The following is a 12,843-nucleotide window of genomic DNA, read 5'->3' on the forward strand; positions in this document are numbered from 1 at the left end:
CACCTACCCACAGCCACGCCGGCTTGTGCTAGTCCCCTCCCCGCCCCAGACACACACCTTCAGCAGCTCCACATCCACGTTCCTGCAGCCACATTCTTCCAGGAGGGTCCCCAGCTGGGCAGCCTCCAGCCCCACGCCAGGGTCCCTGCTCGAGGGGAGGAGAAGCCCCTTCCAGCAGCCCAGCCCGTCTGTCTCCATCAGCTCCACCAGGGTCTGCCGAGGCCATGAGCAGTCAGTCCGCAATAACAGCAAAAATTGTAATCCCTGTATTTGACGCAGCGCCTTACCACGTCTTCGAGACGTCTCATAAAGCGTTTCGCAGGATATACGGGAAAGTGTAGTGACTGTATATTTTGTGGGCGAAACGCAGCAGCCAATTGTGCACAGCAGCGTCCCCACAAACAGTCGTGGATTGAGTGATTACATTATTATTATGTTGTAAAAATTTTGGGGAGATGATTAGCCCCGGAAAAGCGATCCGGCAATCGACTTAACTGGGTTCCTACTCACTGCTGGTAAACAAGAGGCGTGTGTGTGGAGTAAGAAAACTTGCCCAACGTTTCGCTGGGAATCAAATCCAGTCCTCTTGCTCGTGAGGGCGAGTGATCTAACCAATGAGCTACAGGACTCCACCAAGCCTCTCCCCTCCCTCCCCCCACCACAGCACCGGTCACTGTACCTTCATCCTGCGGTCCAGCTCTGTCCGTCCCTCCCACCAGGCCTTCAGCTCCGTCAGGTCACTGACCTCTTTCTGGTCCTTCAGGATGGCGTCGAATTCTCTAAGCAGCGAGCCCTGCAACGCACAGCACACACACCGTGTACACGCCAGGCACACGTAACTACCCTCACACGCCGGCCGTGTAACTAGTGGCCAGTTAAGGCACAAACATGTTACATGGAGATTCACCGGCTTTAAAACTAAGATTTTCACAGCTGTTATTAGGAAGGTGGTTGAGTTTTGCCGTGTCAACCGATGCTCACAGTCCACACACCCACCCACCCCCGCCCCACCCACCCTCACTCACTCACCGTTCCGCCCGCTGAAGGGATCCACACGGTGACCGGAGTCCGGTTCCTCTCGAGCCGTGTCAGAAGCAGCAGGTCCCCCGCCCCCCCCGGCTGGACACTGACCAGTGACAGCATACAGACTGTAACACCTACACACACAGAACAGGGTCAGGCAATACCCACACAGTCAATACACACACACACACACACACACACACACACAATATACACATACAATATACACACACACAGTCAATCAGTACAATTCAGTCAATACACACACACACACCCCAAATCAGTTACTTTGTGATCATACAGATATCGGATCCCTAACCTTCTGGAATGTTCTGCAGTTGCTCCTTGAAGCTGGCGACTTGCTCCTCCAGCCAGCGTGTCGGCTCCGCGGGGCTGAACTGGAACAGGGAGTGCAGCTCGGCCAGATAGCGAGCGAGACCATCCTCCCCGCTCTCATGTAGGTTCAGTCCCTGCAGGCGCTCCACCACGCCCAGCGCTCGCTCCTTCTTACCTCTCCTGAGAGAGAGAGAGAGAGAGAGAGAGAGGCAGAGGGGGGGAAAGAGAGGTATGAGTGATGTAATGATTAATAATGCTTGCATTTGATACGGTGCTTTATCACATCGTTAATACGTCTCAAAGCGTTTCACAGAATACACTGTAAAGTGAATTGACTTGTGTATGTTGTGGGCCAAAAGTGTACAGTAGTGTCCCACAAACCAGTCATGGATTGAGTGACCATTTTTTTTATGTATACGAGAGATTATTTCCCCCCAGAACGTGATCCGACAATCGACTTAACAACCGGGTTCCCGATTACCGCTAGGTGAACAGGCTTGCTGGGGAGTAAGGAAACTTGCCCAGGGTTTCTCCCGGTCCTGCCCGCCCAGGAATTGAACCCAGATCCTCTCGTTTGCGAGGTGAGCGAAGTAACTCGCTGCTTTAATACACTACAGGACCCCACAATCTCAATTTAACATCTTATCCCGAGGAAGGCAGCTCTCTGACAAGACAGCAAATCCCCCCATCGTACTACACTGGAGTCGGTCTGGACTATCAGTTAAGTCTGGACGTGGAGCTTGAACCGATAACCTCCTGACAGAGACTGAGAGGTGACTAACATCATGCTACAGGTCTTAAGTAACGGGTCTTACTGAAGCTTGTTGTGGATGTTGCTGATCATTTGGTGGCGGGCGGTGATTGCCACGGACTCGCTGAGCAGATAGGCCGTGGTGTAAGGGTCCCGTAGCCCCCGGCACAGAGCCATCAGCTGGCAGATGGTGGAGTACAGGGCGCTGGGCGGGCAGTGGCTGATGCAGTCACACGCCTGGCTCAAACAGCTGTACACAGCATCCAGGTCACCAACATCTGTCGAGAAAAGGGTCAAGGAGTGTGAGACTCAGAATATTCAGAGAGAAAAGGTTAGAGAGAGAGAGAGAAGGGTGGAATGGGGGGCAGGGGATGAGAAAGAAGTAGAATAAAGGAATAAGGGTTCACAAAGTCCTCGCCCCATCATCTTATCGGTCTCTGGACTGAGCCTAGTTGGGTTTCCCCCAGAGCAGGAGTACTAGCCTCGTCAAGATCCTCACACTAGTCTTTAAGTCACTTCAGACCTTGGCACCTCCCTACCTACTTACTCCCCAACCCACTACTTTCACTTGACTGCCCTGGCCTCCTCCACATCCCACCACCTCTTCGACCGCGCTTACGGTCACCTCCCCCTACCCCCTGGATCGGCGCCGGGTTCTGCCACTGCTGAGGGTTTTGAAGCGCTGCCCTGTTTGAGGGACGCTATGTAAATGCAAGTTGTCGTGGTGGAGACTCACCTGTGGAGGTCACAGGGGCCTGGATCTGGGGCAGGCTCAAGCCACAGCCGTCTGCTCTCCTGTGAGAAGCGGGGATCTGGCTCTCGGGGTTCATCGAGGAGGAAGAGTCCTGTCTCAGCTGCTCACACTCACTGACGTCGTTCGGTACGTCAACTGCACCGAACGAGAAAGGGAAAGGAGGATAGAAAGGGAAAACGGTTACAGACGGTCGCCTTCGCTCAGGTCAGTCTCAACACAGCCGCTGCACACAGCTCAAACATCCAGAGTAAAGAGAAGACAAGAAGACTCCTCTTCTCCACATAAAGGAGCCCTGTAGCTCAGTGGTTCGATTCCTGGACAGAGCAAAACATTGGGCAAGTTTCCCTTACTCCACACAACAGTAAGTAGGAACCCAGTTGTTAGTCGATTGGCGGATCGGGGTAATAAACCCTTCCAAAAAAAATGGGGTCACTCAATCCACGATGGTTTGTGGGACACTGCTGCGCGCAATTGGCTGTCACGTTGCACCAACAAATAAAAAGTCAATTCACTTTACAGTAAATTCTGTACAAGCGCTATGAGACGTCTCGAAGACGTGATAAGGCGCTATATCAAACGCCAGGAATCTTATTATAAAGCAACACTGCCCATCATCGGCTTGGGGCATGTGCCCGGACCCTTTAGAGTTGAGAGTAATACTGCGCCTCAGGGCTTGCACCCAGACTCTCCTCACCTCCAGGTTGGGCTGTCTTGCTGAGCTCGAGGCCTTCAGGCTGATGGAGGGCCTTCCTTGCTCCTCTCTCTCGCTTCTCCGGCTCGGTGACTGCTCGCCTGGCCCCTCGTTGCCCTTTCCCCCGGTCGCTGCTCTTCTTCTGCACGGGGCTGAGCTGCTGCTGCTGCAGGGGGCGAGGTTTGGCGGTTGTACGCCTGGCTCGCTCTCCGCGGCCCTGACGCTTGCCGGTAGGGTTCCCCGTTTCCCCGCCCTCGGTGCCCAGCACGTCAGCCTTGGGCAGCTCCTCTGCCGGCTCCTCCACGTCACTGTCGTCGAACACCTTCTTCAGCCGGGACCGGAGTTCTCCTGAGGACGTTGACGGGAGGGACGCTGGGCTTCCACTCGGGGGAAGAGGAACAATCTTCAAAAATCTCAAACAAAACCTTGCGCCTCTGGGGTGCAAATCCCGCGCCTCTGGGGGCGTGGGATTTACCCTTAACGGGGGCTGGCGTGGACGGGAAGTTCATCGAAGCTTTGGCCTTGGCGTTCGTCCCTTCGTCTAGATCCAACACTGCGTCTTTATCAACCTCGTTCTGTTTGGCTGAGCTCGCTTTCCCGGTCCGTCCCTTCGCTTTACTGGAAACGGTTGCTTTAGTCACTATTCTCTCGCTCCCCAACCGAGGCCGGCCTGCGCTCCGGAACCTGTCCCTGGTTTTACTCAGCACGGAGCCAGTGGTGGTCTTGCGGTTGCCCCCACCTCGCGGCCCCCGCACCCAGGCGGCTTGGAAAACCGCCGGCAACTCGCAATGGCGCTCTGAGGCGAGCGAGTAGACCAGCGACAGCGCCTTGTGCAAGAGCAGCCCGGCTCGCACTGGCTCCAGGTCCCAGGTGTCCGGAAGCTCGAGGGTAAGGAATTCCAAGCCTTCTTCCAGGATTTTCCAGGTGTGAGCGTGCAGATGGGATCCCAGGCTGAGTGAGGACAGCTGCAAGTGGGCCCGGGCTATCGGTCCATCCAGAACAGCGACTGTGGCCGGGCTGGAGTCACGGACCTTGGCTTCCACGTCGGACTCCGTTATCAGATGCTGGACACTCTGTGATAACTGCAGCCTCTGGCGCTTGCACCTCTCCCTCAGCTTCTCCAGGAGGCACCGACTCTCCCGGCTCCTTCCTCTGCCCGCCACCAGCTCGCAGAACACCAACACCCAGCGGGCCCCGGCCGCCGACAGCATCACGTCACAGCAGAGCAGGCAGGGGCAGCTCGGGCCGTGGGTCATGAAGGACGGAGGCTGCTGTGTCAGCTTGGACTTGAGGATGGGAGAGGCGGTCAGGGCCGCCTGGCTGCAGCCACTAACCGTCTTCACGTACGAGAGCGGCTGGACTCTCAGGAAGTCCTGGTCCTCCGCCTTCCCACCCTCCTCGGACACCTTGCGGCCCCTCTTGGCTTCTCGCTGTTTCTTTGGCTGGATTTTTCCTCGGCTCTTCACTTTATCGCTGCAGCTGAAATCTGTGACAAAAATACGAGGCATGTTTACACACAGCACCTCTCGAGTCAGGACATTAGTCCACTCGCAAAACACACAGTAGATCTACTTTGCAGCACATTCCCGTGAAGCGCTTTGAGACGTCTCAACTACACAATAGGCGCGATATCAAACGCAAGGACTATTATTACTATTGTCTCAAAGCGCTTGACAAAGCTGGTTGAGCTGGGGGCCCGGCGTGGGCGGGAGAAAAGGGCAAGGAAAAGATGACCAAAAGCGCAGTCCCTCAAAGAGGAAGTAAGTCTTGAAAGTGTAACAACTTATCTCGATATCTCTCACCACCCCCCTACCCCAGCTGGCCAAATCTGAAGGAGTTTTACAGATCGCTGCCCCCTCCACACTGGATTTTCACTAACCGATGCAGGACTCCAGGAGGAACAGTGCCTGCTCCAGGTCCAAGTCACAGGACTCAGCCTCGCTCTTCTGCAACTCCAGCTCGGCTTTGCTGACTAGAAAGTCCACACACCTGGAAAAAATGGGACACGGGGTTAGTTAGTTAGTTAACCAGGGACAGAATCCCGGCCTGGACACTGGGAACGCTCTGTCCTGCGGAGGTGGGGGTCAACAGCTTACCTGCGGACGCAGTGCAGTTTGGAGGAGAGTTTGAGGCCCTCGAGGCAGAACATCTTGGCTTCCTGCACGCTGCCCATGTTTCCCAGAAGCTGCACCAGCCTCTTGGAGCAGGTCTGCAGGTCGTCGAGCACCAGCCACTTCTGCAGCAAACTCTCCCCTGAACAGCAAGAAACGAGGATCAGTCAGCAGGTAATAATAGTAATCATCCTTGATATTATATACTTAATGCAGCTCGTTATCACATCTTCGAGCCATCTCAAAGCGCTTCACAGAATACACTGTAAAGTGAATCGACTGTATAGTCAGAGAAGGCACAAGCAGTGTTTGTTGGAGGTGCCGTTTGACTGATGACACTGTGGAATCATACAGCACAGAAAGAGGCTATTTGGCCCATCGTGTCTGCGCTGGCTCCTAAAAGAGCAATCCAACTCAATCCCACCGGCCCGCTTTCTCTCCATAGCCCTGCGACCCTGTCCTCCCCAAACACCCATCTACTTCTCTCTTAAAAGAAGTTATTGAATCGGCTTCCACTACCCTTTCAGAGATCCCGTGTGAAGTGCACTATATAAATGCAAGTTGTTGTTGGCGCCATGACACAGCCACGACCAAGGACTCGAGTAACAGACTGATTGATCTTATTGCTGTGTATTGGACGCTACTGCCCCTGGTTGTCCACACGACAGCCGCATGAGATTGATCGCGGCAGATCTCTTAATGCCATTTCCCATCTATTCAGCACAAACATCCCTCAAATAGTAATGATCAGCAAGATCTTCAGCATCTGCTTGATGGGAGCTCAGGTTTAACACGTTAGCCAAAGGCCGGCCAGTCTGCCAAGAGCCTCCCCAGCGGTCCCTCAGCGCTGACGTGGATACGCCTCCTCGGTTATGGGAACTCACCACACACCGCAAGTACAAACCTTTCTCCACGAACACAGCCGGTTCAGTGTCGCTCTTCCTGAAGGACAGCAGCCCGGAGTGCAGCAGCACCATCACCCCACACAGCAGCTTGTGACTGTTGGTCAGCGCGGCCTCAGGGGACCTCCAGCCTGCCAACAAACACGCTGAGGTCAGAACCTGGCCTACAGACCCTCCCTCTCCCACCCCCACCCCTGGGCTCCATTACCCACCATGGCTGTATAGCTTCTGCCTGAGCTGGGCTGGCAGGATGCCACGAGGTAGGCTCATGTATGAGGCCACAAGCTGCAGGACATTGGCTTTCAGCAGGTACCAGACCTTGGAAGATTTTTGGAGTGAGGGGCATTGCAGAACCTCAAGCAGAAGAGCCAGACCCTCGGGAACCTAGAATCAAACAGCGACAGGAGACTGGTCAGACAGTAAGTAAGAGTGATCTTCGCCTCACCCCCTCCCTTCCCTCTTTCAAGGCTCATCTCAAGACCTTCTTCAACCACTCATTCAGTCAGCCCTCCCTGCCCCTGATCTCAACCCTCCAAATTGGGTGCAATTTCTTGACTGTCCAGTGCCTTGGGACATCCTCCCGATGTGGAAGGTGCTGTGTAAATGTAATTTGTCGTTGTTGAGCACTTTGATAGTAGAGAGGGGAAGAGATCTGTATTTAGTTGCTGGAATAGGAACATAGGAACTGCTGCATGAAAAAAAACCAGGTCCATCCAGTTTGCCTTCTACCATCCTGGTAGTCGCTTGCTACAATAACAGAGATGTTTAATAGCAATGAATTTGGTCTGGATTAGTCTACAACAGTGTGGAAAGCTTTGGGAACCTTAGATCCAAAGTTAGTAATAATAATACTTGCATTTGATATTGTGCCTCATCACTTCTTCGAGACACCTCAAAGCGCTTCACAGAATATACTGTAAAGTGAATTGACCACATATTTTTGTGGGCGAAATGGTGCAGCCAATTGCGCACAAACAGTTGTGGAATGAGTGACTAAATTATTATTATTACCTGGTTCTTCCAAGCCTAGAGCGTATTGGTTAGAGCACAATGAGCATTGGTCTGGTGATTAGAGGCAGGTCTCCCTCTTTGGGCGAAAGAGGCCTGTATATTTACCTGCTGTGTGGCACACAGGAGCTGGCTACGCAGGGCCAGGCAGGTCATCCTCAGCAACAAGTAGTCGCTTCTGTTGGAGTCCACCGATATCAGGCACGAATCCGCTTTATCCAGGAACAACTGTGTGTAAAGAAAAACAGAGTAGTTTACAACCCTTCATTACGAAATGCATTCCCAGCAGAAGGAGAGAAGGTGGCAGGACTCACCCGGGCCTGGGATATACAGCCCAGCAACAGCAGCACCTTGGTAAGGTGACACAGCACGTGCATCATACCCAGCCAGTCAGACTCCACGGAGAGCACCCGCAGGATCAGAATGTAGCTTTCGATTGCCTGCAGGGGCTGCAAGAGGGAACAGAGGGAAACCTTAGTCATGGAAGGTTGCAGCACAGAAGCAGGCCATTCAACCCACTAGTCCCCAATTTAAAGGGACAACGATGGACATAAAACACATTCCCCCCACCCTCAGTTCCAGGGACAGATCTGCAACCGCGGAGTTCCCTGCCCAGAGAACGGACCTTGTCCATCAGCCTGTAGAGAGCAGCCATGATGTGAAGTGCACCGACAGTGTGCTCGGTGCTGTGAAGAGTCCGGACGGGAGTGTGCGAGAGAACGCTCTTCCACAGGGACAGGGCATCATCCAGAGGCTTGGACTGCGCTGTAAGCGAGAACACACAATGGTTACCATGACATAGCATTAATTATCCTGAAACATCTCAACGGCTGCTGTGAAGACCCCCCCCCCCAAATACAGTCACCACTTCACAGTATATCCTATGAAGCCTCGACCATGTGATAAGGCATTATGTCAAATGCAAGGATTATTATTGGTATTATCATAAGCGACAGCAATGGAGTTACCAACACGGCAGGGTAAACCCACACATTTAGTCTCATGTTTTGCCTGTACACCAGGAGAAACCAATCCAAGTAGTGGCAAACAAGGACTTCACAGGCTTAAAGAGAAGATCCACCACTTTCTCCGGACAAGCAGGGACGGACAATAAATGTCAGCAGTAAAGTACGACATAAGGTGAGAGGAGACAGGCGGGCACTCACCGGACTCAGCTTTCAGGTTGAAGTTGATGCTGTTGCTCGAAGACAGGGCGTCTTGCCTCTCGTCCTCGTAGTTCAGATCATTGGTCTCTGTGTCCCTCAGAGCAGGTGCATCGGACATCATCTTCTTCACTTGCCATTCCCTTTCAATGTTCTGAAACACCAAGTGTGTTCACATTCACAATAGTAAAATTGGTCACTCAATCCATGACTGCTTGTGGGGACGCTGTGTGCATTTGCCTGCTGAGTTTCAGCCACAAAATATAGTCAATTCACTTTACAGTATATTCTGTGAAGTGCTTTGAGACACCTCGAAGATACGATAAGGTGCTATATCAAATGCAAGTATCATTATTATTAATGTATGCGCAGGAACATTCTCCCGACATGAAAGGTGCTATACAAATGTAAGTTGTCTTCGTTGTCCTAAAAAAAAATTGTATTATTCTTTTCCCACGCCTCTGTTAGCATCTCAAAACTTTACATTGAATTTCTGTCAAGTGTGAGGACTGTATTGTACACATTTAACAGCTCTGTGCGTGTGTGTGAGAGACTGTACTGCTGAGCGGTGTTAACAACAACAAATTACATTTACACAGCACCTTTCACAATGGGAGGATGTCCCAAAGCGCTGGACAGTCAGTGGTTTGGACCCGAGCTGGGGGTTGGGAACAGGAGGGAGTGGAGGGTAGGGAGGGTGGGGGTAGAACACGACCGGTAGCAGGTCTCTCACCTTCTGAATCTTGGCCTCCAGGTCACAGATGTAAAGCCAGAGCAGAGCATGAGCCTTGTCGTCTTGCACCTGGTCTCGGGTGTCCTCGGTGTCCGGGAGCGAATCCAGCAAACTCAGCGCCTCCTCCACACACTCCAGAGCCGTGCTACAGGCAGAGGTTCAGCTGTCAATAAATACCCCAGGCCAGGGTGGGCCAACTGGCAGCCCACGGGCCACATCTGGCTTAAAGGCCGATTTCATCTACAATCCCCCCACCCCCCCATTTCATCCAGCCCACCCGCTCCCTCCATAACCTGTAAATGTTGTTATGTTTCTGGAAAAGAAACACAAAAATATTGCTTACGGGGCTCACGGATGTTTCTCAAATAGGGAATCAGACACTCAGCAGTCAAAAGGCTGGCCATCGTATGGGCCCAGGCCTCCTCACCACCTAAACCAACCCACAGCAACCCAACCTCCGACAAAGCAGCGCTGGGGAAATCAGACACCTTTAAGAGCTCGGGTCTTGGCGTGGGGCTCGAACCCACACCCAGAGGCGAGAGCACGGCTGACAGCTCAGACGTTATACTAAACTATCAAAGTAAGCAAAGCGGATTGAGTCACGCGTCACGCCAACGAGTCCCTTACCATGTAGCGTTCTGCTTAAAGTCCCGGTAACACAGGACCTGAGCCAACTCAATCAGCTGCACGGCCCGATGGTGCTCCATCCCCTTGGTGTCCTCCGAGATCTTCATCAAGTCACAGATACATTGAACCTCTCCTGTGCAGTGTCCATCCGCAGGGTCTTGTACACCCTCAGCTCCTCCGTCAAGAGGCTCATCAGGACGGCGGGCTCCAAGTCCCAGGGCTCAAAAGCATCCTTCAGGGTCCTAATGGAAGCCACACCGGGGATGGAAGGGGAGATGGAAAGTAAAACGTTACTGTCGGGCCCTTCACGCAGGGTAGCATCCCTGTGCGCTTCACAGTGGTGGAGCCTGACATACTACCAGCCTCACCTCAGGTACAGCCCCTCATTGCCACTCTTCACAGCGTCCACTTTGACACTGACCCACAGGGCCACGGGCTCCACAATCTGGTCAGGCCGCTGATCCTCCAGCATCAGCCACGTGGTGACGGCCTCCATTGCTCGCTCCAGGTCCCCCGCCTTCCGGCAGCACTCCACAAACAGCTTAAAGAACATCGGCACCTGGGGGTGTGGTGGGGTGTGGGGGGGAAGAGGATGAGAGGGTCAAAAGAGGTGAATCGAAACGAGGAGAACAGCAGCCACACAGCCCAGGACTTTTAGTTGCAATTTGATCACAAAAGTTTTTTTGGGGTCATCCGGGTATCTGACACATGCAGAAACCCATCACCGTTTCCCAAAGCAAACGAGAATTCCATGCATCACATATACACATGGAAACTGCCAGAGATAGATTGTCGGAATGGAATGCGCGCACTCTCTCTCCCTGGAGGGTCGCATGCTTCTTACCTAATCTCGGGAAGCTTGAGGCGCAGGTTGGCATCAGGGCAAGTGGTCCTATAGCTTCATATAGAACTTAAAAGTACACAGAGGCTCTTACCCTGTCCTGGGGCAGGATCTTCTGTGCCGAGGAGCAGGCTGACCGCAGCTGTCGGTACAATGTTAACGCAATCTCGACCGCCTCTGCGTAGAGCTTGTGGCTGTAGAATCCATAAGCCAGGTTGTAGTCGCACAGTGCTGCAGGAGAGAAAGCAGGAAGCATGTAAGAACATAAGAAGTTGCTAGGCAAAAGAAGACTAAGGTCCATCCAGTTCGCCTTCCACTGTCCTGGGAATTGCAATGCCCACATCGTATCCCAAACTGTATATTGTATCTATACCGAGATATTATTTCCTATGACAAATACGTCACACAAACCTACAAGTCGAACAGCCCTGGGCAAGAGTGATCTTGCTGAGCAGAGCATTTCTCTCTTACCTGCAATTCCAACATACTTGCTCTGTCCCTCAGCAGAGAGCAGCCCCTCCACATCCTTCATCTTCTCCACCGTACGTTTACATGAGGGGAGCAACCGCTCTGCTCCAAGACACCCTGTCCCCTGCCAGAGAGGGAGGAAACAGAAAAATCTATGAGGAGGCAGATGTCAGAAGCCCACTCCTCAGATACAGGAGAGAGTAGAGTCGGGAGTCTCCGGAAAGCTTAACATCCAGCAATTCTCGTCGCTTACCTGAGAGCCTAGCAACAAGTCGTGGACTTTGCTGATGTAGATCTGAAGGTTCCTATACAACTGCTTCAGCCCCCAGCTCCGCTGTGACAAGGTCGTTTCCGGCTGCAATACAGGTCATACAGCATTCAGTCACACAGTCGGCTCGGCCTCAGTAGTCAAACCAATCCCCACCTCCAAAAAGGCCCTATAAACACCTCGGAAATCCTTTTCTCTCAACCATCAATTGGGGAACAAGAACAACAACAATAAATGACATTTGCACAACGTCTTTCACGTCAAGTGGACGTCCCAAGCCGCTGACCGTCAGGGATTTGGACCCAAGCTGGAAGTTGGGATCAGGAGGTGTGGAGGATGGTGAGGGTGACCAAAGGCGCAGTCGAAGAGAAGGGTCTTGAAGAGGGCAAGGGAGGGAATACGCAGGATTTTAGTCTTGGGAGGACAAACAGGTTTAAGAGATGATAACGGACAATAGTACAAGTACTAAACTGCAGGACCAAATCACACTGGGGTTCACAACTTTCTGTTTACACAGTACCATTCATGTAGGATGAACTTACCTTGTCGGTTTGTCTGCAGAGCACTGGCAAATAGGCCTCAAAGAATGCCGAGAAGCCCAGTAACTCCTCAATTCCGAGCCAGGACTCGTTGCCCTTGCAATCATCCACCACGGAGATCAGATAATGGCAGCTGTCGATCACTGCCTTGTGCTCCCAGCAGTCGCCCTCAGGCAGCGAACCCAGCGCCTGCACCGCGCTGGCAATCAGGCTGCCATTTTTCTGGGTGGCTTTGGGTGCCTGGGAGACGCTCTTCACTTGCGCCAGGGAAGCAGCCACGACGCATAGGTTAAGGGCAGCCAGGAACCACACTGAACAGTTGCCGGACGGATCTCTCTTTACCAGGCTCTGGATGTGGAGCAGACTCTTGCTGGCTTCTGTGGCGTGGCCAGCCTTACAGAGCGTCCTGCAGAGCTGCAAACCCAGCTCAAAGATACACAGCAGCCTCTGTTGACCACAGGACTCTGGCCAGATCTTCTCCTCGGCCACTGCCTTCAGCAGCACGTTGCGAAACTGGTCGACGAGGTAGAGCACCTCCTTGCGGCTCAAAGGGGATTGACGGCTCTCATACAGATTGCATGCCACAGCAAAGTGCTTGGTGACCAGCGAGGACGAGGAGAAGTTCGCA

At 53.0% G+C, this 12,843-nt stretch overlaps 1 protein-coding gene across 1 annotated transcript; it reads right to left on the bottom strand.

Moving 5' to 3' along the window:
* Positions 1–57: 57 nt before the first annotated feature.
* Positions 58–12,819, bottom strand: espl1 (extra spindle pole bodies like 1, separase; the record flags this gene model as incomplete). Its single annotated transcript, XM_007911542.2, is given in 23 exon segments — positions 58–213; positions 680–1,002; positions 1,343–1,539; positions 2,175–2,388; positions 2,847–2,999; positions 3,559–3,880; positions 3,912–5,041; positions 5,435–5,544; positions 5,652–5,808; positions 6,571–6,699; positions 6,781–6,952; positions 7,685–7,804; positions 7,891–8,025; positions 8,202–8,341; positions 8,743–8,893; positions 9,473–9,617; positions 10,100–10,220; positions 10,223–10,341; positions 10,468–10,658; positions 11,035–11,171; positions 11,412–11,532; positions 11,662–11,763; positions 12,219–12,819. Coding segments are annotated over 21 exon segments (4,383 nt in total), but the record flags the coding sequence as incomplete, so codon positions are not given.
* Positions 12,820–12,843: the final 24 nt, after the last annotated feature.

This window comes from Callorhinchus milii, unplaced genomic scaffold, assembly GCF_018977255.1.
Source record: "Callorhinchus milii isolate IMCB2004 unplaced genomic scaffold, IMCB_Cmil_1.0 Scaffold1466, whole genome shotgun sequence".
Taxonomy (NCBI): domain Eukaryota; kingdom Metazoa; phylum Chordata; class Chondrichthyes; order Chimaeriformes; family Callorhinchidae; genus Callorhinchus; species Callorhinchus milii.